At 50.8% G+C, this 26,095-nt stretch overlaps 1 protein-coding gene across 1 annotated transcript in view; it reads right to left on the bottom strand.

Moving 5' to 3' along the window:
* ANKDD1A (ankyrin repeat and death domain containing 1A) overlaps positions 1–26,095 on the bottom strand; it is an 80,783-nt gene that overhangs the window by 12,271 nt on the left and 42,417 nt on the right. Inside the window, 7 exon segments of the mRNA XM_060151848.1 lie at positions 35–137; positions 3,022–3,120; positions 3,662–3,760; positions 7,117–7,215; positions 7,888–7,992; positions 12,783–12,899; positions 24,849–25,065. Of these exon segments, the coding sequence (XP_060007831.1) occupies positions 35–137; positions 3,022–3,120; positions 3,662–3,760; positions 7,117–7,215; positions 7,888–7,992; positions 12,783–12,875 (598 nt within the window). The 5' untranslated portion in view covers positions 12,876–12,899; positions 24,849–25,065.

Below are 26,095 nucleotides of genomic sequence, written 5' to 3'. Positions count from 1 at the left end.
CCCCTCCTCCCCACCTTCCATCCAGGCCCCACACGTACGTGATCAGCCACGTTAGTGCTTCCTCCTGCATGGACGAGGGCCCAGGCCATGTCCTCAGAGCCACCGAGGGCTGCGTAGTGGAAGCAGCTCTGCTTTTTCTAGAGGGAAACAGGCATCAATGCAGCATCCTAAGGACCCCTCACAGCAGGGTTTACAAAGCACTTTGAGATTCATTATCCCATTCACAGCTCACAACCCCCATGGGACTATTATCCCCATTAAACCCTGAGGCAGGAGAAATCAATGACTTGCCCAGGCCTGGTGACTAGTAAAAGGAGTTCACTATGGTCTCAGGATTTTCCTCACCTCCAGTCACAGACTACAGAACAAAGGCCAAAGCCTTCACAGTTCCTTAGCCAGTAAAGACACGTGGAGTATAGATGCTGAGGAGATGGTTTTCAAGGAGGGGGACCAATAAGATTTACCTGTACAGGGCAAATCCCACCCAGCATGTACTGTCCAGCTGGAGCTGGTCTAAGCACATCCACAGAGGAGCCTGGCAGGGCCAGAGGGAGGGCTTCCCCCTGGATGAGACTTCATCTCAGGCAGGACCCACTAGGTAACCAACTGTCCCAGATTGCCTGGGACTGAAGGTTCCCTGGATGCGAGACTTTCTGTTTTAAAATCAGGACAGTATGGGCAGACCAGGATGAGTTGGTCACCCTCCCAAAGTCGAGTCTGAGCAAGTTTACAGGGTGGGTGGGAATCCATCCACCTCCCCGTGGGAAATGCAATCACTTTGGGTTTGCCCCCTCCTCAGAGACCCTGCTGCATGACACTGCCAGAGGTGGGAGTGTCAGAATAGACCGTGGCCTCTGCCAGAAACCTCAAGTCAAGGCTGGAGCACTAGAGCCAGTGAGGTGGGCAGCTCCAAGCCACCAACGACCACCAGCTGGATCTAACCCCCTGAGTCTCTAAGCTCCCGTGCTGTTACTGCTGGGGAGGTGGCCATGGCATGACCTGTCTGTGCCCCCTCCCAGTGCCTAGTGCTGGGCACAGAGAAAGGGCCTTTCTGACTAAGGAGCAACACCTTGCTGATGGAAGTGAAACAGGAGTGAAGGGGGCAGGGCACAACCTTTAAAAGAATGACATATGGGCTTCCCTGGTGGCGCAGTGGTTGAGAGTCCGCCTGCCGATGCAGGGGACACGGGTTCGTGCCCCGGTCCGGGAGGATCCCACATGCCGCGGAGTGGCTGGGCCCGTGAGCCATGGCCCCTGAGCCTGCGCGTCCGGAGCCTGCGCTCCGCAACGGGAGAGGCCACAACAGTGAGAGGCCCACATACAACAACAACAACAACAAAAAAGAATGACATAGCCACAGTACATGATGAAAACTAATGAGAACCAACTAGGTCCAAGATGGCAGAAGATTCGACCTCCAGTAGACCTTGAGCCTCATTATAGGCTCACTGTAATACCTTAGCATGCTAAATGACACCCCCACCAGCGCCATGACAGTTCTGAGGCTAACCGTAAAAGGCCAAAAAGTGGGCAGTGGCCCAATTTCTGGAAATCCCCGCCCCTTCCTCAAAATAGTTGGAATAATCCTCCCACTCATTAGCCTATGAAATTACCCAGTCCATAAAAACTAACCACGCCATATTTCAGGGCCTCTTGCCTCTTGCCTTCCGAGATAGTCCACACTCTGTCTGTGGAGTGTGTTTCTCTCTAAATAAATCTGATTCTTACCTATCACTTCATCTCCAAATTCTTTTGCAATGAAATTCACCAGCAACAGAAGGACACGGCTGGTGCCCTGGGACAGCTACTTTCCCCCTCTTGGCTGTAATGTCCCCCGCTATGTCCCTGGGGTAGTAGTCTCCAGACCTTCCAGGGGAGCAAATTAAATGTTTTGTGGTTTATAAAGCATTATTCACATTTAAGGGAATTTACGATTTATATTATTATTATATTTACATTTGCCATTTTGCTTTTTCTTTTCTTTTCTTTTCTTTTTTTTCCCGGCTGAGCTGTGCAGCTTGTCAATCTTAGTTCCCCGACTCGGCAGTGAAAGTGCAAAGTCCTAACCACTGAACCACCAGGGAATTCCCTTTGCTATTTTTTTTCTGAATGTCTCTTCTTTTTTTTTGTTCTGTTTCCCCCTGACTGCCTTATTTTGTTTTAAATATTTTTAGCATATCATTTTCATTCCTCTGTTTTTAAACTATTTTTGCTATTATTTATATTATTCACTATTAATATTATTTTTGCTACATTATTGAAATTTAGAAAAAGAGAATTCCAGACTCTGCAGCTGTTCAACCAGCCAAGAAAGAGTATTTGTCACTGATCTAAAAATAAAAAGCAAAACAAAACAAAAACACCAACCTCCTACCTAAAGAAAGGTCACAACCCCCTTTTCAAGGACACAGAGAATTTCTAATGGCCAACTCATAGAGTGCAATGGTAAGGGAGAAAGAGGCCTGTCCCAGAGTCACACCCAGGCTCCAGCTCTAATTGCGGTGTGGGCCTCATGTTGCGGACACCCCACCCCTACCCCCGCTGGGCAAGGCAAACGTTTCAGGCCATGAACTCTGGAGTCAGGGGAATAAGCTTTTCAGACTCAGCTTTGCTTCTTACCAACTTGTGACCTGGGAAAGTCACTGAACCTCTCTCATCTGTAAAATGGGGGGAATTTTTCTGAGGTAATAGTTATGAAAGGGCTTTGTGAACTGTCACGTGCCCAGCAATAAGACACTAATGGGTACTGAGCTCCTATTATGTCCCAGGCAATATGCTAGGTATTTAGCCTTCATAGCAATATAAAATAGTAAGTATATATCACCTCCAATTTATAGTTGAGAAACGAGGCTCAGAGAGATTAAGTAACTTGCCCAAAGTCACAGAGCTCAACAGCTGAGCCTGTTGCCTCACAGCCTTGTTCACACAATGTTCAGGAATTATCGTGGCTCCTACAGTTGACACAGTCACGTCTCTGCAGGCAGCCGAGGGCACACACCAGTCGTGAGGAGGCCCGGCTACCTGGGTGAGGGCGTTCGCGCTACTCCCGGCCCCGAGGAGGAGTTGCACACAGTCGGGGTGGATCCCTTCAGCAGCTGCGTGCAGGGCAGTCAGACCTTCCTGAAACACAGGGGAGCGGTGTGAGGCTGGCAGGAGGCTGAGGCCAGAGCCCGAGACCGGAGGACACCCCTTCTGCCAGGGCTCCAGGGCTCTTTGAGCTCTCCCCTCCCTGCTACTGCAGACATGACCTGGTGATCTGTGGTTCCCTGAGCCCCGCCCCTGATTCTCACCTTGAGGGGCATATGGTGCATTCACTCCCTCCGCCACAGCTCTGCTCGTGTTCTCCTTGCCCTCCAAGCCGCCTCATCCCCGCTCTGTCTATTCCCTCCTACTCCATCCTGGCCACAGTGACCTCTCCCTTCTTTGAACGCACACTGTGCGTATGACTTCTCCGTGATCCCTCAGGCCCGGTGCCCCTCCGAGCCTGGAGTTTTGTGCTCCTGCTCATCTTTTCCTCGTAGGCTGTTTGAGAACACGTCCTTGCTGCTGGCTTCAGAGCCCCTACCAGGGGAAACCAGGCTGCACCACGGGCTGCGGGCTCCTGGAAGGCAGGGGGCAAGCCAGTGTCACACATCTCTGCATCCTCCAGGTGGTGACTCACCGCATTCCTCTCCTCCAGGTCCAGCCTGACGTCCATGAGCCGCTGCAGCACGGCCAGGTGGCCCCAGCGGGCGGCCGGGTGAAGGGCTGTGTTCCCCTCCTGCAGGGAGAAGGGCTCCTGAGGGGTCAGTGGAATCATAGACCCTTGCAGGCCCTGGGGACGCGCTGGAGCTAAGATCCAGAGAGGGGAGACATGTCCGGGTTATAGAGCAAGTTGGTGACGAGCTGCAGCCCTGCACGCTGGGCCAATGCCACCCTGCTCTGAGAACTGTGCCAAAAACTACCAAAAACCAGGGGCACTTTCAAGGGCCAAGTTCTGGTCTCTTTTCGTACACTTTAAGACGGACATATTACTTTAAAAAACATTTTTTTTAAATCCCTATTTTTCCATGCTCCAGTCTAAAGCCAGTCCCAACTCGGTGACCCCGGATGCATCCCCTCTCTCTGCTCAGGCTACAGCCCCAGAGACTCTCCTTGTGCTCAGGCTGTGCCCAGCAGCCACACGGCCCAATCGCTCGCCTCCTGCGCCTTTGCTCAAGATGTCAGCTTCTCATTGAATAGTGCAGCCCACCGTGACCACAATACTGAAAACCACAACTCCCACCTCCTGTTCTCCTGATCCCCTTACCCTGCTCCACTTTTCCTGTTCCCCCATAGCACTGACCACCTAACACCCTCTACAATCCACTTGTATACTATGCTTGTTGTTTATTGGCTGGAAATAAGCATCACAAGGGCAAGGATTTTTGTCCATTTTGTTCTCTGAAATTTCCCTAAGTGCCTAGAATAGGGCCTGGGCACGTGACAGACACTCAGTAGATATTTGTTCAATGATAATACATAACGTGATGGAGAGCTTGACCTGTGTCTCCTGGAACTCGAGAACCAGAGGATTGGGAGCAGCCTCACCCTTGAGAAGTCTAAAGGTGACAGTGACAGAGCCAAGAGAGGTGGCTCCACTGGGCGGTCAAAGGGCACAGTGTTCTTTGTGTTGGAAGTGGTCCCACAGAGGGCAGCCTATCTGGGATCGTCCTTAAAGGGAACTTGCTGCAGGAGGGTAAGGGGCCCCAGGGAAGAAGAGGCAGCTGGACGTGGCCAGCCCGAGAAAAGGTATGTCCCTACAGAGGAACCACAGATGGGGGACCAGGACAAGGACCCTGGAGGGACCCACAAAAGCACCCAGAAGGGAGGACCCAGCTTCAGCCATGTATCATGCCCAGAAAGCCATGGGGACGATCGAGCTGAACCAGTGCTTTCCTCTGCCCTGGCCTGTCTCAGTACCTTCCCTGTGTGTTTAGGCACAGATATCTATAAAGGGCCCAATGAGGATGTGAACACATACAGAAGCCAAAGCAGTACTTAAAGTAGATAAAAACATACCCTGCCCCCATGATAGATAAACACACACACATAAACAGCTATAACTATCTTACAGGGTCAAGGAGGAAACATCTACATTTCCTTTATGATCATCATTATATTATATTAATAAATAAAATTAAGTTTAAAAAATCCCCTCAACAGCTTTTTTCGGCTCTTCTCCCACCCGCTCCGTGGTCGGCTTGCCACAGCAGGCAAGGGTCAGGCTGTGGGCGGTGTAGCCACAGCCTGAAGTCTCTGTGTTCAAAGAGACCGGAAGGAAGTGTGTGAACATTGGGGTTTGGCACGTGCCCACAGTTAGCAGAGCTGTGGAAACAGGGCAGGGCTTCCCTCTTCCTTCTGGATTATAAATATCTACTTCCTACCCTTTGAAGCTGCAGATGGCATGGACCCCCTGCCCAGGGTCCTCACACTCTGCCCAGGTAGGACAGGGGGCTGGGGGGAAGGAGGCCTTGGCCTTGGGCCTGGCCTCTCCCCTCCACCCGTGGGGACATCCAGCCTCTCCACCTCTGTGGAGCCCTGCCAGGCTCTCCTTGACATTTCCAGAGGAGTTAATCACTCTCTCCGGGCTCTCAATGCCTCCCTACCACAGCACCTGCAGCGTGAGGTATGTTGTCATCTGTTCTGACAGGTCTGTCCCCCTACATGGGCTGGTGGGTCCTAGCACGAGTCAGGCCTTCAGTGGCCCAAAGCCTTGAAAAGCGTACTGTGCCCTCTCCCCAAATGAAATTCAAAATGAAAACATTCCTCATTGGAAAATACAACACTTAACAGGGACATGTAATTTTAAAAGCTTCTTCCTAGCATTTCTGATTGCAAGATTCTGGGTGAGTTCACCAAAGCTGAACTTTTCTTGCTTTCTAGTTTGGTGCTTCTGCTCTCTTGGGGCCCTGAGTACATCATTTTTTTTTGTTTTTTTTTTTGCCTCCTGGGTGGATGTGTCCTGGCGAGGGTCATTCTTTACCCCTGTCCGTACTCCCAGTTCCTGGCTCAGGGCCTGGCACAGAGCACAACCTGCTCCGCCCATGTTTCTGAAATGAAGGAAATCAGCCTGATCTGAATCTCAGAACCTGACTTAGCCTTTTCATCCTGAAAGGCTGAGTGTGAGTGGACAGATTTGGTGCAGACTCCCAGGGCTCAGGGCTGCAGGAGGCAGCCTGATGAAGGAGGAGCACAGGGGGGCATCAGGATGCTGGCTCCAAACCCAGCTCGACCTTTGTCTTGCTGTGTGACCTTGGCTACAGTATCCCCTTCTCTGGGCCTGAGCTTCCACATCTGTAAAACGAGAAGGTTGAACTGGCCCTTGATCTAAGATCCTGTGATTCATTGGTCTGTGAGCTCTGTCACTAGCTTTGTAAACAGAACTCCTTGTATCCTAGCCAAGCATATTAATCAGAAAATTAACAGTGGAATTCTTCCCTTTGTTGGAAGCACTGTTTAGAATTTGCTGCAACACATTTGCCTAATGATTAGCAATGGTCCATTGATACAAGTCATTTGTAGGGTAGTCCCCTTGGGTCCCAACCCCTCATCTATTCTCAGATAGGTGAATTCCTGCTTATAAGCTCTCCACCATGAATGAACTGCTCCCTCCTCAGCGGTCTCATCCTACTTTTGCCATAATCATAGTAGATTACTAAAACACAAAGAAAGCAAATAACCAGTAGGCATGTGGCTACCGTCCCCCAACTCCTCCCCATTCCCCCCAGCAACAGACATCCCCAGTGGAATCACAGCCCCGCTCAAACCCACTCCAGGCATCACTACCAACCAATCAGATTTGCCATCCTGGCTCCCCACATTGGCTCACAGCTCTTTCCTAGCATTGTGGTTGAATTCCTTGATTAAGAAACTATGTCTTGGGCATCTTTGTGCTCTTCACCCATAGCACACGGCTGGCCCATAGTGTGTGCTCAAAAAATGCCTGCTGCATGAGCATCAGACACACGCTGGTCTTTGGGCCACCAGCCCCTCTAGCATGCTGCAGTTGACAGTAGACACAGGTGAGCTGCCCGTGACCACCCCGGTCAGGAGCCCAGAGCCCGGCCCTCCCCCTGGGACCCATGGTTACAGTACCTTGTCTTTGACACTGTGGTCACAGCCAGAGCCCACAAGGAAGTCCAGAGAATCCAGCTGCCCGTGCTCTGCAGCCCGATGAAATGCTGTCCTTCCCAGCTGGCGGGGGAGGAGAAGAAAGTGAATCTTCCTCGCCCTGCCCACCTGGCCTCAGTTTCCCAACCACACTGGGCTTGCAGTGCTCCAGACACTCTCCCCCACCTTGCCTTATACACCGTGCCTGGAAAGCCCAGACCGTCTTCCCAACAAGACCCCACTTGGTGGGTCCCTCCCCCACTGAAATCCCCCTGTGGCTCCTGAATAAAGGACCCATTCCTGAGGCTGCGGGTTGAGATCTCCATGAAGGCCCCGAACAACCTCTCAGGCCTTCATTCCCAAGATTCTAACCCATCTGAACTCACACACCAAAAGCCCTTTTCCTCTAAAGCTCTAGCAATTGTCTCTCCTCCATCTGGAATGCCCCTTGCTTTCTAATCTTACTGATGAAATCTATTCATTTACCAAATTCCACCTCCTCCAGGAAGCAGAAAGCACTGTCTCCCTTCTCTAACCTGTCTAGTCCATATCAGAGTCTCTCTGAGGGAAGTGACTATGTGCTGCTGGCGTCCTGCTCATTTGTGCCTAACGCCCCTTCTAGACCAGCAACTCCCTGAGGTGGGGTCCAGTCTGCACTACCCATGGCTCAAGGGATGCACTCAAGGAATGTACAGGAGAGGCCCCAGGAATCCCAAGCCCGATGGGAAGGACACACAGCCTTGAGGCCACACTCACCTTGTCAGCGTGGTCCAGGGCCATGTCCTCCAGATCCTCTGTTATGAACGCCAGCACTGGCACATGGCCTTTTTGGGCTGTGCAGTGCAGTAAGGTCAGGCTGTCCTGGAAACAAGCCCAGGGTGGTCCCTGCAGTCTGCGAAGGGAGGCCTTGCTCACACACTGGCTGTCTCCCAGACAATGAGTGTTTGGGATCAGAACAGCTTTCCAAAGGAAACCACACTGAAAATGGGGATAGGCCCCTGGGACATCCACAGGACCCACTTAGCCTCACGGGGGCTGGTGGGACTCAGGATGCCAGAGTTCAAATCCCAGCTCCAGCATTTATCAGCTCTGGGGTCTTCGGCAAGTTACCTATACCTCTCTGAGCGCCCATTTCCTCATAGGTCAAGTTAGGATAATACAGGCTTATTGTGCTTCGCTTTATTGAAGGTCTCTTAGCCCCAGAAGCAATATTTAAGTGAGGGAGGTTTGCAAATCCTGTGTTTATAGTCCAGAGCTTCTACCCTGGCCTTGCATTACAGCTAGATTATTTGGAGTACTTTTCCAAATAGATTGTAACCATCAATGGGTCATAAAAATCAATGGAACAGTCTTCTACATCTTGACAGTGGTTTGGGTTACAGAGGAGTAGCACTTGTCAAATTTCAGTGTGTAGGGACTTCCCTGGTGGTGTAGTGGATAAGACTCCACACTCCCAATGCAGGGGGCCTAGATTCCATCCCTGGTCAGGGAGCTAGATCCCACATGCACGCCGCAACTAAGAGTTCACATGCCACAACTAAGGAGCTGGCAAGCTGCAGCTAAAATGAGGAGCCCTGGAGCCACAACTAAGGAGCCCACAAGCCACAGCTAAGACCTGGTGCAACCAAATAATAAATAAATAAATAAATAAAGATTTTTTTAAAGACTCAGCTTGGGCTTCCCTGGTGGCGCAGTGGTTGACAGTCCACCTGCCGATGCAGGGGACATGGGTTCATGCCCCTGTCCAGGAAGATCCCACATGCCGCAGAGCGGCTAGGCCCGTGAGCCATGGCCGCTGAGCCTGCGCGTCCGGACCCTGTGCTCCGCAACGGGAGAGGCCACAACAGTGAGACCACAAAAAAAAAAAAAAAAAAACAGTGTGTACCGCAAAAAAAAAAAAAAAAAAAGACTCAGCTTGTATTTCATTGTATACAAAGAATTTGAACTCTAGTTAATGATACGCATGCTGACATATTTAGAGGGAAATACACTGATGTCTGCAATTTATTTTGAAATACATCCAAAATCTACAAAGAACTCTAAAAACTCATCAATAAGAAATTACCCCAATTAAAAAATAATCTGCACACCAAAGAAGATATATGGAATGACAAATAAGCACATGAAAAAATATATGACATCATTAGTCATTATTGAAATGCAAATTAAAACGACAAAGAGTTTCTAACAATAGAGTATGGAAAGGGAAAAATGCTAACATTCCAGTGGAGAAACCTGGCAGACACCACTTTAACCAAGTGATCAAGCTTGATATTATGATTTATAATAAGAAATATATATTCGGTCTTTGTCCTGGCTCCTGGCACAGAGCTCCTAAAACCCTAGGAATCTCCTAAATGGTAACAGTGATAAAGGTGTCTTTTATGATGTTAACGAGGTGACTTGAAGCCCCTAAGTAAATAAAGGATGGGGGGCTGGTTGCCAGGGGAACCAACAGTGATTAGAGGGCTGGAACTTCCAGTCCCACCTCCTCACCTCTGAGGAGAGGAGAGGGGATGGAGGTTCAGTCAATGACCAAGGGCTGAGAATTTAATCTATCAAGTCTATGTAATGAAGCCTCCATTAAAACCCCAAAAGGACAGGGCTTGGAGAACTTCCAGGTTGGTGAATCAGATCACATCCATGTGCCGGGTCCCAAACTCCGTGGGGACACAAGCACCTGCGTTCAGGACCTCGCCCTATGCATCTCTTCATCTGGCCATTGATGATTCATATCCTTAATATCCTTCGTAATAAACCAGAAATATAGTAAGTAAACCGGTTACCTGAGTTCTGAGAGCCGCTCTAGCAATTAACCGAACCTGGGGAGGGGGTCGTGGGAACTTCTGATTTACAGGCAATTATATAGCTAGGCAACCACCTGGGCTTGTGATTGACATCCAAAGCGTGGGCAGTCTTGTAGGACTGAACCCTTAACCGGCAGAATCTGACACTATCTCCAAGTAGTGTCAGAAGTGAGTTAAATTTGTGGACTCCCGGTCAGTGTCCACGGGGAACTGAGTTAACTGCTTGGTGATCTGGAAAAAACACACATTGGAATTGGTGTCAGAACTGGATCAAGAGACCATCACCAGTGACGAATCACAATGGTATCACATGCCCCCTGATAGGAGGTAATGAGAAGGGCATTTGACCTGTGGGGTCTTCTTCCCCAAATTCCATAACCCCAATCTAATCATGAGAAAAACATCAGACAAAACCAAATTGAAGGATATGCTACAAAATACTTGACCAGTACTCTTCAAAAGTGGCAAGGTCATGAAAAACAGGATGGACTGAGAAACTGTCCCAAGATCAAGCAACAGGACTGTGCTACTCTTCACATCAAGAGGAGGAATCCGATATTTTCCTCCCCCTGAAACGAGGCTGACCCTGTGATGGGCTTTGACCAGTAGAATGCGGTAGAAATAATATCTCAAGAAACCTTGCTACTTCTACTCTTGCTCTTTTGATGTCCTGGGGCTGTCACAGAAGGAAGTCTCCATGAATGTCAGCTACCACCTGGAGACACTGGCCACACCATCTGTGACGTTCCCTCTTCCTGCAGAGGCCCCAGACATGTGCTGACTGTGTCCTCATAAGTGAGCCCAGGCAAGGCCGGAGGAACTGACCAGCCAATGATATTATGAAAAATCATAAATCAATGTTACTTTAAGCCACTACATTTTAGAGTGGTTTGTTACCAAAAACAGAAAACTAATATGGAGTGGACCTGCTTAACTAGAAGATCCACTACTCAGAGCCCTGCCCTCCACACACACTTAAGACCTCACCTCCCTCATTCTAGAACACTGAGGCTCATTCTGTGTTGATAGCAAATTTCATCGCAACAGCTACTGGATTCTGCAAGACCACTGAGACTCTCTCTAAGGCTAAGCCAGACAGGCAGGACTGGACAGGAGGGCCCTCAGCTTGAAACTGGGCTTGGATCCCACACTCTGGGCTTGGATCCTGTGGCCCATAGCCTAGGGGTATCCTTCACTGAGAGCTGTCAGACATTTCTACCACTGCCAACAAGATCCTAACAATGGTATAGGGCAGACCTCCTGTGTGCCATGGTCCTTTTTGGTGTCTGGTGAACACCCATCTATTATCTTACAGTTCTGGAGGTCTAAAGTCTAAAATGGGCTGGGAGGGCTGCTCCTCTTCTGGAGTTTCTAGGAGAATCCATTTCCTGGCCTTTCCAGCTTCTAGAGGCTACCTGCATTCCTTGGCTTGTGGGTCACATTACTCCAACCTCTGCTTCCTTCAATCACATCTCCTTCTCTGACTCTCCTGCCTCCCTCCTTCTTTCCCCTAAAAGGACATGTGGGCACATGTGGATAATCCAGAATAGTCTCCCCATCTCAAGGTCCTTAACTTAATCACATCAGAAAAATTCCTTTTGCCATGTTAGGTTCTAGAGTCCACAGGTTCTAGGGAGAGGGATATGGACATCTTGGGGCGGACAGTATTCTGCCTACCAGAAAAGAAAAACAATGATATTGAAATAGAATTATCAAAATATTAAAACCCAAATTTTTTATCTAGTAGCATATATGCTTTATTGATCCATTAAACAACAAGATCTAGTGAAAGGTCTAATAACTACTGCCATGATTTCAAAGTAATGATATGAGCGTAAACAGTATTTTGAGATAACTGCAAAAACTGTAATGTGATATGAAAAGAGCTACATTTTGTCTTAGAGACAATGTCACAGGTATATTAATTCTACCTGCATTCATCATGGAAAGAAATGCTAAAATTTTAAGCAGGGGGCAGTTTAGAAAAAAAAAAGGTCCTTGTTTTCCCTTCAAAGTTCATGGATCCCCAAATTCTGTCTCTCTAAGGACCAAAGTTGAGAACTCCTGGCTGAAGGTATTTGGCCCAGAAATGTTTGCATTTTCATAAGGGCCACCAACCCCCTAAAAGTTGAGACACCAGTTCAGGGATTCTGGGCACTCTTGACTCCCTGGGGCTCTCCTCCCTCAAACCATAGCACACACCAGTGAGCAACGGGGGACTGCCAGGGTCGCTAACGTGCCAGGCACTGGGCCGGGTACTTTAGACAAAGCACTGCAATTACTTCTGCCTCAGCTCAGAGATGGGTACTAGCACTCTTATTTCCAAATGGGAAAAGTGAGGCTCAGGGTGGTAAAATAATTTGCCCAAGGTCCCAGAGTTTGGTAAATGGTGCTTTGCTCCTTCTACCTGGCCATACTGACCGCAAGGGAGCCGGGGCCCCGTGGGAGGGAGAAGGCCCTACCTCCTTCTCATTTAATCTTCTGAGGGTGTTTCTTTAATTCCCCTTTGTGAACAAGAGGCTGGCCAGAAGACTGGGGACTGTCTCAACATCACAGAGTGGTAAAGAGTAGGGGGATCAGAAGCCAGGGGCTTTCAATGCTGACGAAAGAGGCATCCCCAGGCCCTTCTCCCAGCCCCAGTGGAAGTAGTGAGGGTCCCAGCTTCACAAGGCTGAGCTCAGGTGGGGGTTCAGGACGCTTCTCAGAGGGTCGAGGCAAGCTGGGGCAGGCAGAGGCACATGAGGGGACAGAGGGGGCAGTGATGGGACAGGCAGCAGAGGTGGGGGCAGCCCTGTGCAGCAGGACGTAGAGAGCGGGCAAGTGGGCTGCCAGCTGAGGCCTTACCTTGTTCTTACAGTGGATCTTGGCCCCGGAGTTGACCAGGATCTGGAGGATCCGTAAGTGGCTGAACCAGGCAGACAGGAGAAGCGCATTCATCCCAAACTTGGGGAGAGGACATGGCTGGGGGTGGGGGGCGGGGGTGGAGGGAGGAGACTATGAGGGGGCGTGGCTGTGCCACCTGAGCCCAAGTGTGCTTTGCACAATCGTGTAACCATAAGGGACCTTAAGTGCCACCCAGGCCAGGGAGCTCTGGGCCTTAGGAATTTAGAGTTCAGAAAATTGTTTTAAACAGAGGCTGATATACTATTGCAAACATTTCCCCCCCCAGTTTTATTGACAAATAATTGACATACATCACAGTATAAGTTTAAGGCACACAACATGACCGTTTGATTTACATATATTGTGAAATGATCACCACAGTAGGTTCAGCTAACAGCTATCTTCTCACATAGATACAATAAAAAGAAAGAAAAGAAAAAAGGGAAAAAGATTTTCTCCCTGTGATAACTCTGAGGATTTACTCTCCCAACAACTGCAAACTTTTGTGGGGATACCGAATAAACCTTAAAAATAAAAGAGCTGCCATCTCCTCTCACCACCCGTTCACAAAGATGGACCGTTTTACCACAAAAAAGTTTGGAAGGAGCTGATCTCAGAGTATACTCTTTCCAAATACAGCTTCATGAAACATACACGGCATTGTTCTAATTTTCTGATTTGCTGTAACAGGTGAAGACCTCACCTTGGACTGGCATTTGAGAATCAACTGTTTGAATCTCCTGCGAAACATCCTCCAGGCAGATGGCTTAGGTCTGCGCACATGAAGGGATGGCATCTCGCTGCTGCACAAGACAACCACTGCACCGTCAAACACTTCTCACCGTGAAAAGTCCCTCCTCATGCGGAATTGAAATCTGCATCCCTGTGCTTTCCACCCTACTGGCCCTTTGGAGCAACTGAAAATAGATCTAGGCCTTCTTTTGATGGCAGCCCAGATCCTATTTGCAGGATGCTCTTCCTCAACATCTGCAAAGTGTTTCCAGGTCACCAGAGCCCCTGCACTGCCCTCCATCTTCGTGGGGTTCTGCATCTGAGGGCACGCTTCATCCCCACCTCTACTGAGTCTTTCCTTCTCTGTGAAGAGCACCCCCAGGCCTCCAAACTCACCTCCCAGGATGCACTGACAGCCAGCCACCCTCTTAGAAGTGGTTTTTCTCTGTCTTTCCTTGAGTGTGGTGGGATGTGGCAGGGTCTGAGCAGAACAGAGGCCTGGGAGATCATCACCACCTTCTGCCTACAGACCGCACTGGCCTCCCTCAGCTTTGGACAGCCCCAAAGTTTGTCTCTAAGTTGGGCGTTCAAAGACCAGAACATATTTTCCCACAGAAACAGGGTCATGTGTGGCTCTGGGTCCCCTGGTGAGGCCAACGGCCTGTCATTCATAGAATGAGCCCACAGGGTGACCTGGTACTGATGGGCCACAGAATCTCCCCACAAGCATAAGCAGGCTTGCAGTGGGAAAATGCTCCCAAGTCCAGCTGGGAGCAGAAATGCAGAGCCCACCTCAGGAAGGGCTAAGGGATCAGTGTCCCTGATGTGTCCTCATCCCCAGCACACTCTAAGCTGCCAGAAGAACAGGGTTGGCCTAGTCCTGAATCAGCCTCAATTTCACAGTCTGGACCTCTGGGGGAAAGGGTGCCTCACCCCAGCACCTGCACAGAGCACCCTAGTCACAACCACTTCCCCACTTGGCTCCTCAAAGAGCTTCTGGGGGGGTACCAGGAAAAGGGGTCTTAGTGGTTGGCACCAGAATCCCTCTTAGGGACAGAACTGGGTTTGGGTAAAAGCTGTGACAAGTGGTTGGGATGAAAGGTGAAACCCAGAAAGGACTGACTGGGCATGATGGCAGGAATTTGGAGGCAGGGCGGGGACGGTGCAGACAATAACAGCATTGAAAGTGGGGCAGGGGAAGAGGCCAAGCCCAAGACAAGGAAAGGACCAAGGGACTTTAAAGAACAGGAATGGTACAGAGAACAAAATTGTGGTTGCCAAGGTGTGGGGGGAGGAGGGAGGGATGGGCTGGGAGTCTGGGGTCAGTAGATGCAAACTGTTACATATAGAATAGATGGACAAGGTCCTACTGTATAGCACAGGGAACTATATTTAGTGTGCTGGGATAAACCATATTGGAAAATAGTATAAAAAAGAATGTATGTATATGTATAACTGAGTTACTTTGCTGTACAGCAGAAATTAACACAACATTGTAAATCAACTATACTTCAATGTAAAAAATAAATTTAAAATAAAGAAGAAAAGAAAGCATATGGTAAAGGAAAGAAAATAATAAAGAACAGGAATGTCAAAGAGAGGATTTTAGGATTTTTACATTGTTTTTGTGTGTAATGTAAATCCCCTCCACCTCTTATTTTGGAAAGCCTGCCCCATATCAAAGTGTGTGAATGGGGTCTCTATGGAAAGTGGGGAGAAGGACTGTGATCCATGTTAGGGGTGATGCCAAGGTAGAGACAAAGGACTATGTGCAAAATTTCAAGAGGACGGCGAAAACCGAGCAGAAGCTGGAAGTAAGAGTCAAGAGTGACCACGAGAATTTAAGCCCTTCCTCCTGAAACCTTGGGAAGGTGCTGGACCCACCATAGCACCTCAGATGGGAACTCTGGTCTCAGCTAGAACCAAAGAGGCCAGGAGACCCAGCACTGGCTCAGAGCTCAGCTACTGGTAGAATATCAGTAACTGGGGGCTGGCTGGCTGACGAAGGACAGAGTCCAAGGGGAGAAGCCCACAGGAGCTTGGGAATGAAAAGGGTCAAGGCCCAAGGCTGGGGGAGGAGAGTCATGGGAGACAGAGCCTCTTGCCTGTGGGAACCCCAAGGTACCTCACTGTCCTAGTTCCAGGAGCTATCTAGGACAGAGCCCTGTGGCTTTTCACTAGAGACCTTCCCCCCAACAACAGGATTTCCCTTCTCCAGTGTCTCCTCTACCCTCCTGTTATTAAAGTAGGCACGCTTACCAGCCTTCTTATTTTTCAAAACGTATTTGTTGCTGTTTGCAAAGGAAACAGAGAAGATTTGTAAGCACCCTCTCTTGCTATTCTCCCTCATATCTTCTTTTCTCACTCAGTCCCTCAAGGAAGAAATAACAGAGCATGGTGGTGATAGTAAGGGTCTTTTTTAAAAAATTATTTATTTACTTATTTTTGGCTGCGTTGGGTCTTCCTTGCTGCACGTGGGCTTTCTCTGGTTGCGGCGAGCGGGGGCTACTCTTCATTGCGGAGCGCAGGCTTCTCCTTGCTGTGGCTTCTCTTGTTGTGGAGCACAGGCTCCAGGCGCACGGGCTTCAGTAGCTGTGGCACATAGGCTCAGTAGTTGTGGCTCACGGGCTATAGAGCGCAGGCTCAGTAGTTGTGGCGCATGGGCTTAGTTGCTCCGCGGCATGTGGGATCTTCCCGGACCAGGGCTCGAACCCGCGTCCCCTGCATTGGCAGGTGGATTCTTAACCACTATGCCACCAGGGAAGTCCCAACAGTGAGGGTCTTTGTGGGCAAAAGGCTGATGCAAGAAGTTCCAGTGGTTTATTGGGACACTCAGACTAAGGAAACCAGACACTCTCCTTCCAGGGCCATCTCTAAATCAGGCCTAAGCAGGAGCAGGGAGGAGATGGGGTGAGGGAGTGGGGAGGTAGGTGTTGCTGCCCCACCCCCAGCCCTGACTTGTAATCAAGCCCCCTTCATGGTGGGGCCTCAGAGCAAAGAGAAGTCAGGACAAAGAAAAGTATTTCCATGGAAGCTAAGTTTCTGCAGAGAAGTTTATAATTTTTTTAAAATGTATCCCTGTCAAATGCCGTTGTCAGATTCAGCTCTTTATCCAAACCCGTAGAGATAAATTTGTAGACCTTGTTATTATTCTGCTCTCTCTCTTAGCAGTGTGCTCCCTGCCAACTTGTTAAGTAAGACTGTTAGTCTTTATCCAGGTTGTGGGTTAGTGTTTGCCAGGGCAGAGCCCTGTGGCATATCATGAGAGACCTCCCTCCCGATGGCTTTACTAATGAGGCCTTTGTCAACCCACCCAATTACCTGTTCTACAGCCCATATTTCTCCCTGTTCACATGACATCACGAGGGACTGAAAAGGCTGAGAACTGAAAGGCCCTTGAAAATGAAGAGATCTTTATGACTGTGCAAAGGGAAAGTAGGATTGGTACAGTGTCATTGGCCCCTGAAGACTCACCCACTGCCCAGCCTGCACCTGTTCGTCTGTGTATCAGTGACAACCTCGGCAATGACAGCTGGCTCATAGACCCAGAATGAGTTCTGATGCCCCTGCCCCACCCTGAGACAGACAGGAAGACGGACATGCACACACACCAAGAGCAGCCGCACAGCCTGCTCGTGCCCTGCGCCCGCAGCCCGGTGCAGGGCCACCCTGCCCACCTGCCAGGAGGGAGAGGAAACCTGTGAGGCACCAGCTGGCTGCCTGGCCCACCTTGCACAGCCTCCCTACCTCCCGGCCAGGACAGCTGGTCTGCGGGGCGGAAGGACCTTTGCTGGCTCTGGTGACCAGTCGGCTGGGGCCACAGCCCCACTCTGACCCCCTCCTCTTCCACTCTGCAGCTGCTGAAATGAATGTAGTAAAACACCATGTCTAGATCCGTCTGTCCCCCACCTAAAACTCTTCCCAGCTTCCCACTGCTCTTGGATCAAACGCCTAAACCTTGGGCCTATGAGGCCCTGCATGGCCTGGCACTGCTTCTCAGAAATGCCAGACAACATCCTGTCTCTAAGTCTGTTCCTGTTGCTCCCTCTGCTGGGCAGCCACCTGTGTCTGAGGATTATTTTCCAAGTCCCTGAGGAATCCTGAGTGCCTGGGTTCTGTCCCCTCCTTCCTTCAGAACAGGGTTGAAGGGTTCTGACCTACCCCCCACCCCCAAACTCACTGTCAGACCGCCCTGGCAGTTCACCCTGGCCTCTGGCCCTCAGCACATCTGAGCAGGCCTGGGGGAGGCCAGCCTCCAACCCATGAACCCACTTCCCTCCAGAGTTTTCAGCATGTGATGGGGCAACAAAAGAAAACACTAATTTTCTGTGTGGTCTCTCTGGGGACGAGCTGTCCCTTCCTTTCCCATTCTGTCCCCTCTGCCTGAAAACACTGCCCTTTTTCACTGGCTCCCACAAAAATGCCACTTCCTTGGGAGGACTTCTGGCCGAGAAGGCCCCTCTGACACCCACATGCTTTCAGATTGTGACAGTGGGAATGAACTATTTGTGAGATACTCTATTTAATGTCTGTTTTCCCCCACCAGACTATCAGCTCCAAGAGGGCTGGGACCATGTCTGCCATGGGTTCTGCTGTCCCCATCACCTAGCACAGTGCCAGCACAGAGTAAGCCCTTAATACTTATTGAACAAATGAATCATTCAACGAGTAAATGAATGAATGAATCTGTCATTAGCATCCTATCATCCATAAGATGCAAGTCCAACTTGCAAGTCCATGTTTCCTTGCAAGTGCTTGTCCAGGAGATGAGACCAAGGCTCCAGTCACCCATAATGTGCCGTGTGACCTAAGGTGACTTGCTGCCCTCCTCTGTACCTGCCTCCATCTAGAAATAGGACCAATCCTCCCTGCTCTCCTCCCCTCTCCAGGGGAGAGGGAATGGGAATGAAAAGGGTCAAGGCCCAAGGCTGGGGGAGGAGAGTCATGGGAGACAGGAAACAGGTAGATGAGTGCTCTGAAAACCAAAATACACCAGACACACCCTAGAATTCCTGCTACTATTACTGAGCCCTAGGCAGGCTGTGAAGACCCAAGTTGTACCCCTGTCACATCAAACCAGACAGAGGATAACTGCTGCAGTCAGGAATCCTGCATCCAACCCTTTCAGCCTCCACTGACCTCTCACCCAGGCCCTGGCATCTCCTCTAAGATGCTCCTGACAGCTAGAAGCCCCAGCACATGGAGAGCCTACCCCACGTGGTACCCAGGCCCATCCCCAGTGTCCCCAGCCAGAAGAATGGCTTTTCCCTCTGCCCCCTTCTCCAGCGGGGCTGCGAACCACCCCACCTGCACCCTTCCCTGAGGCCTGGCCTGCCTCCCCACCAGGCCAAGGGCAGGCCTGGGCCCACAACAGTTTTACACACTCAGTAGGCACAGCGGGCCCTCAGAGAACTGAACTGCCTAGGAGACATTCAGGCCAGGGAGGGGCTGTTCCCCAATCCTCCTTACACAGTGTTGGGGGTCCTCCGCCCTCCTCCTGCACCCCTTTTTGTCCACACAGTGCTTCCTCTGGAGAGGCAGCTCCATGAGGCTGCCCGCCGGAACCACGTTGGGAGGATGCCTCAGGGACCTGGCGGTCCAGTGGTTAAGACTTCGCCTTCCAGTGCAGGGGGTGCAGGTTGGATCCCTGGTCGGGGAGTTAAGATCTCACATGCCTTGTGGCCAAAAAACCAAAGCATAAAACAGAAGCCATATTCTAACAAATTCAATAAAGATTTTAAAACAAAACACTGTAAAAAAAAAAAAAAAAAATTGCAACTGACACATCAGCCTCCCTTGGTCCAGAACCCCTGGATTTCTGACCAGAGGCACCAGGCCACCTTTGTCTCTCCAGGTGCCTGTCCCTATCTGCCAGCCTCCGACTCCTGACCTTTGACCCCCTGCCCTCCTGACTCTAAATCTGTTTCTTGGAGGAGTCTTCTGGATGGGTCACAAGGATTAAGAGTTAAGAGCACTGGAATCCTGACCCTGACTTTGGGCCTCAGAGATTTTGAGACTAAGTGGACAAGGAGGCCAGGGCCTGAGCCTCCCCCAAGTTAACGCGTGCCGATGTGCCTGCCCCAGGCTCCGGGAACTGTCCCTCCTGTATGGAGGTGACACTATAGCATTATTCCCAGCCGGAGCCCCTTTACACACGTGATTTCTGGCCTGATGTGTACTCTCCTCCCGATCGGCTCCTTCATCCTCCCAACGTGGTTCCGGCGGGCAGCCTCATGGAGCCGCCTCTCCAGAGAAAGCACTGTTGGGACAAAAAGAGGTGCAGGATGAGGGCGGAGGACCCCCGACACTGTGTAAGGAGGATCGGGGAACAGCCCCTCCCTGGCTTGAATGTCTCCTAGGCAGGGGGTCTTCCAGCTCAGAATGGTGGGTGGATGCTTCTCCTCTTTCTTAATGTTGGAGACTTCCCCAGACAGGCTGCTTTTCCTTCCAGCGCACCTCATGTCCACGTGACCAGGACTTGGCAGAACCCTAAAGCTGGGAGACCGTGGGCAAGACCATCCACAGGAGCCAGGTGTGTGCCCCTCCCCTCTCAGAGGTGCCCTGTCATCCAGTTGTCCTGACTGCTATTGCTGTTCTTGAGGAAGGGAATGCAATTCATTCCCACTGGAGTCGATAACCACCTTTCCCATGCTCCATCAGTGAAGAAGGCAGCCAGGATTTACCGAGCCACCCACTGCGTCAGGCCCGGGCGAGGCCAGAGGCGCGTGTTCACCCGGCTTCTTTGTCCTCGTCCCTCCACCTCTTCTCTCCTCATCCCCTAATCCTAACCAGCTTTCGCCTCCTGCTTGTGGGGCCCTCTCTGATTGCCTTCTCTGTGGTCTCTGCACTCCTCTCATCCTTGTCGCTGCACCTTCATCTCAGTCTCAGACTAGAAGGAACCTCCAAGCCCCGCTTCCAGCCCCTTGCCATGGCCAGCGGTGGGCTCAGAGGGTTGGTGGCCAGGCCAGGGGGACTCAGGCCTGACGACGTGGTCCAGGGCTCATCTCACCAGAACCCCATGCTGCCGTCATCCTGACTGCTCTTGGCTTATAAGGATGTCCGGTCTCTTTGGCTGGACCTCAAGCTCCTTGGGGGCTCTGGCCACACCTGACACTTGCCAGCCCACTCACACTTCACAGTGGGCCCAAAGCTGAGCACATGGAGGAATCCACAAAACTCTGCTTCCATGAGTGACACTGAAAATCCCCAAGCTGACAGATGCCTGTCCCCACTTCAGAAAGGCTTAGATACACAAGCACAAGGGACAAATATTGGGCTGGCCAAAAAGTTCGTTTGGGTTTTCCCGTAACATCTTACAGAAAAACTCGAATGAACTCTTTGGCCAACCCAATATTGGCTGGCCCTTTACACAATCAGTACAGGGCATGTAATTTGAGGTTTTATTGCTGCTGAGCCTACATCCTGCACATTTGGTCCACTGCAAATGTCCAGACCCAGCCCCTCTGTGTATCCAGGGACAGGTCGCCAGTGTCTTGGCAGGGAAGGCTGGGATGCGTTAAAGTGACAGAGAAGCCTGCCATCAATTTGTTTTTTCCAGATAAATTCCACGTGGCTTTCCAAATACAGGAGAGGGTTTAGGGCTTTCTGAGGCCTCACAGATGCAACCTATGGACCTCAGAGCTGCTGCCCGTGGCTGAGCCATTTCCTGGCTGCGTGACTTAGGTTACTTAATTTTTCTGTGCCTCAGTTTCCTCATCTGCAAAATGGGGACATGAGCTGCCCTGCAGGGTTATTGTAATGATTGGATATAAGTACGTGAAAAGCTCCTAGCAGGGTATCTGGCAAATAGTACCATCGTCATCATCACTATTATTCCTCCAAAACAAAGGGTCAGAGAATAAATTCTGGTGGCCAAAGACCTGGGGGTGGGGTGGGGCTTCCTTCGTTCAGGGCTCTCTGAGCCAGTGAAGCCCCAATCAAGGAAACACCCTCCCTACCCACCTCCCTGCCCTGCTTTTCTCCACACCACCCCTCACCACTGGCCTATGCTATATTTACATATTTATTAGCTTTATTGTCTGCTTCCCCCATTATAATATAAGCCCATGAAGGGAGAGATTTTTGTCTGACTTGTTAACTACTATATCCCTAAATTCAGGCCCTGGCATATATTTGCTGAATGAATAAGTGACACACAAGTCATTAAGTCTCTTCAGGGCTTTTGAACTATATAAGATGTGGCCCCAGTTGAGACTCATTTGTTCCCTGGAAAACCAAACCACAAGCTCAGGTAAATGGCAGGAAAGAGGTGTATGGGGACAGGGGGAGCTTCATGTCAATACTTCAGGGGAAAGGGGGAAACATTTCCTTCCAAGTGTGGTCCCCATTGATGGCGCCACCCTTCCTCACCCCTAAAAGGGTCTGCCTTTCCCATAGGGGAGGAGAGGGTCCTTCTGGAAGAATCCCTCTCAGATCTCAAACACCTCCGGGAAGCAACTGTGTCCTGAGCATTCCTTTCCTTAAACTCTTGGACGAAAACCACCACGATCCAGGTTCAGCAAAAGATCTGGCAGTTCTAGGCGTAAGCTTAGGGAAGCTGGGGTTTAGTTCCCGCACTGCCACTTTCTAACAGCAGGAAACATCCCCCTTGGGGGCCTCAGTTCCACTGTAGAATCAGGGGAGGGTGAAAAAGTGATCTGTAGAGATTCCTACCAGCTCTGACTCCCTTTCTCTTGACGGAAACCTGGGAGAGTGGCCTGGTTTGTGTTGGCAAACAGCCAAGAGCCTGAAGGAGAGCATGCAGGCCCTGGAGAGCGCCAGTGAAATCAACTTTAGTCTCATCTCTTCCATGCATCTCAATCCATGCATCCTCTTTCTGGCCACAACAGACACACACTGCACTCTGGCCTCTGAGCCTGTGCCTATGCTGGGTCCTCTGCGCAGAATTCCCTCCCGCGCACCCCAATGATCCATTGCTGCACGTTCTTGAAGGGCCTGCTCAAGTGATGTCTGCCCCAAGCAGAACCCTGTACCTGTTTGGAAGGCTTAGCACCTGACAGAACCCCCACTCCCATCTGCATCCCAGTGAGGAAAATGGCACAGTCCTTCTCTCCCTTTACCAGGCAGTGCAGCCAAAGGTCCCCGAAGCTGGCTGATGTCCACAGGGATGCCACTGCCTGGCCCAGAGGCCCTAGCAGCCAGGCACACTCCTGGAGGGGGCTCTGAGGTGCCCTGATCCCCCCTGCAGCACACCATACCTCCTCCACTCCCCATCCAGCCCCGACATTCTAAGGGAGCTGGAACCCTCAGCATTTCTACCACTTTAAGGCTGTGTGACCTTGGGCAACTTGTTTAACCACTTTGTGCCTCAGCTTTCTCTTCCGCAAATGGAGATGACAGTAGGTCCTACCCAGAAGGCTACCCTGGAGATCAGAGAAAGTGCTGGCACACAAAGTACGCACCCAATAAAGGATCGTATTCCCATCTTCTTTCGAGCTAATGTCTCCTCCACCCAAGCTCCCCGCTCCAGGGCGGGGAGCACCCCCAGTCCCGGGTGAGCAGCCAATGTCCCCTCCGCCAGGTGCGAGTTCCTCTCGGGGCCACAAAGAAGCCCAAGACGCAGGTGGCCACGCGGACCGCGCAGATCTCAGGCTCGGTCGCCCCCGCTGGGTTGCGGCGCATCCTCTCAGGCCTCTACCCGCCCCTGTCCTGGTCCCCACCCCGCGGACTCACGGCCCTGGGTCTCCCACGCCAGCTCCTCCTCCATGCCGCCGCTCCGGAACTCCTCTGTGTTCTGCCTGGTCGCGAGCGGCCCGTCCGCCCGACTGGGCCCAGGAGCTGAGGGAGGAGGAGCTGAGCTGGGGGTGAGGACGAGGCTCCCGGGAGCGACGGAGTGCAGGCGGCAGCCACTCCTCCAGAGCCCTCGCCCCTCCTTGGCTCTTGGGTATGATGCGGGTGCAGCTGCTCCGACCTCCCGACCGCCTCCCATCCCGGGCCAGACTGCGGGTCTCTCTACGGGCTCCCTCGACCAGCCCACGGCCCAGCGGTTCGGAGCCACTAGGGGCTCTGCAGGTCCCCCTGGGAATGTCTCCTCTGCGAGCTGTCCCAGCCTCCCGGTCCCAGATGCACGACCTCCCGCAGGCCCCTGGCTCGCGACTCGGGAGCCTGGTCTGGCGCCCCCAGGAGCTGAAAGTCAGACCCCAAGCACTTGGGTGGGCATTTAAGGAACAGTAACCTCAGCAAGCCTGCAGGCATATGAAGAGATGGTCGGATTTGTTCATGATCAGAAAAATACAAATTAAAATGACAGTGAGATACCACTTACACCGATTAGACTGGCAAAAATTAGAAAAACTGGATAATGCCAAATGGTGGTGGGGAATGAGAGGTGTCATGGCCAGGTGCACTGCTGGTGGGGGTAGCCTGGGGCAGCCATTCCAGCAAAGAGTCTTGGCAGTAATGAGGGAAACTAAACACAGCGAACTCTGATCCTAAAAGCCAGTTCCTTCTCTTACAGGCTCATCAGGGGACATGTAAGAGGATTTTGTTGCTGGGTTGTTTTGTGGTTACTGGGAGCTGGAAACAACCTAAGTGTCCACACTGGGGGAGTAGATGGATAGGTAAAATGTGGTACTACTATGCAACTACAGATGCAAGGACCACGTGTATTTACAGCAACATGGATTGAAACACCAAGTGCTGAGCAGAAAGAGGAAAACAACCAAATGAGACCTAAAACACAATACCAATAAAAATGCTTGCACACAAAACAACACAGATTTGCAAAGGTACATACAGTACAAACAAAACGATACACATTAAACATATCAGAATGGGTTGTACGTCAGACCCTGGGGGATGCCCATGTCTTCTCTTCTTTGCCTTTTAGGCATTTACAGCCTCTTTAGATTTGGGGATAGTGGGGTCCCACGCATCTCTATCCCAAGGCAAGAAGTCATTGCTATTTCTTGTGGGATCAGAGGAGGACAAATATCTTTCAGTCATTAGTGTAGATCAGAAAGGCTTCCTGGAGGAGGAAGCACTTGGAATGGCCTTTGAAAAATAACATAATGATAATAGCTAACAGTTAATGAGCCCCATGGTAAGACTTTGTGTGGATTATCTCATTTTGTCCCCCAAACCACCCTATGAAATGGACATTATCACCAGCAGATTATGGGGAAGGAACTGAAGGAACTGAAGCACAGAGAGGGTAAATAACTCTTCCTACCCCCCACAGTAAGTGGTGAAGCCAGGGTTCTAACCCAGCTGGTCTGATTTAAGAGCCACAGCATGAACATCTGGTAGGTGGAAAGGACATTGATGGAGCCAAACCTGCAGACAGCTGGTGGTTGGTCACTCTCCAAGCCCTGGCCTCCCTGATGGATGCAGAGGTGCCAGGGAGCAGTTGGCTGGCACAGCTGCCCAGCTGCCATCCTTGATGTCCATGGTCTTGAACCAGCAGAATGAAGTGACTGCTGCTTTATCATCTTCCTCCTGCAGCCACTGCTGTCTGGAGATAGTCTGTGTCTCCACACCTTCCCTGGGGCACCTGGAGGTGAGACCCAAGTGACCATGAGTCAGCATTAGAGAAACCCTTGGGAAGTGAGTGACTGACAGAAGCCTGGCTGTCCCCACCAGACCAGCCACGCTGACCCAGGCTAGGCCACACCCATCCAGTGCTTCTAAACCCAGAAGTTTCTATGGGCTTCTTCTAGGAGGCCTCCCCAGCCTTCAATGATCCCACATTCTGGCCAGGGATTTTTAAATTCATTATCCCACTTAATCCTCACAGCAATTCTACAAAACAGACATTGTCACCCCTATTTAATGGATGAGGAAACTGAGGCTCAGAAGGGTCCAATAACTTTTCAAGGTCACAGCAACAAATAGTGGTAGAGGCTGGATTCAAACTCACTGCACCACACTGCCATTTCGGTCTGGACCAAACTGGCCCATTATCCAACCCCTTTTCATCCTTCAAGTTCAACTCCACAGCACCCACCCCTGGCCTCCAGCCTCCCAGGAAGGCTCCCTTGTAGATGCCATAACTAGCTGGTGATCTAGGTCAGTCCCTTCCCTTCTGTGGGCCTCGGTCTCCTAAAACCACTGGGTTGGAGGTGGGGCCTGTGAGCCATCCAGCCCTGATGGTCCATGGTTGGACAAGGCACAGTGATCTTTCCTAAGATCACTCAAGTGGGTTGAGGGCCTCTAGCACTGGTGACAGGTTTCTCCACAAGATGGCCCTCCTGGTTTTTCTCTGTTCTTACCTTATATCTTAAGAAATTAGAGAGGGTTTCTTTGTTTTACAAAATAGAACTGTGACTTGTGTTTCACAATCTACCTAGTTGATTTCATGCTTCTTTGTTATTTGGGTGACATTCTGTTAGAAAGACAGAATCCCAGGCCCCACCCCAGACTGACTGAATCAGAACCTGCATTTCCACAAGACCTCTGGTGATTCCTGCGTACATCAAAATATGAGAAGCACTGCTCTAAGCTGTCAACGCTACTTCATTCCAATCCATCGTTTTCAGGCTTTTATGTCTATTTTCCCAAGCAGGTCTAATTAATCTCTTTGA

The sequence above is a fragment of the Lagenorhynchus albirostris genome, chromosome 1 (assembly GCF_949774975.1).
Source record: "Lagenorhynchus albirostris chromosome 1, mLagAlb1.1, whole genome shotgun sequence".
NCBI classification, from domain to species: Eukaryota; Metazoa; Chordata; class Mammalia; order Artiodactyla; family Delphinidae; genus Lagenorhynchus; species Lagenorhynchus albirostris.
The sequence above is the reverse complement of the archived record's forward strand: the minus strand, read 5'-3'. Positions and strand labels throughout refer to the sequence as shown.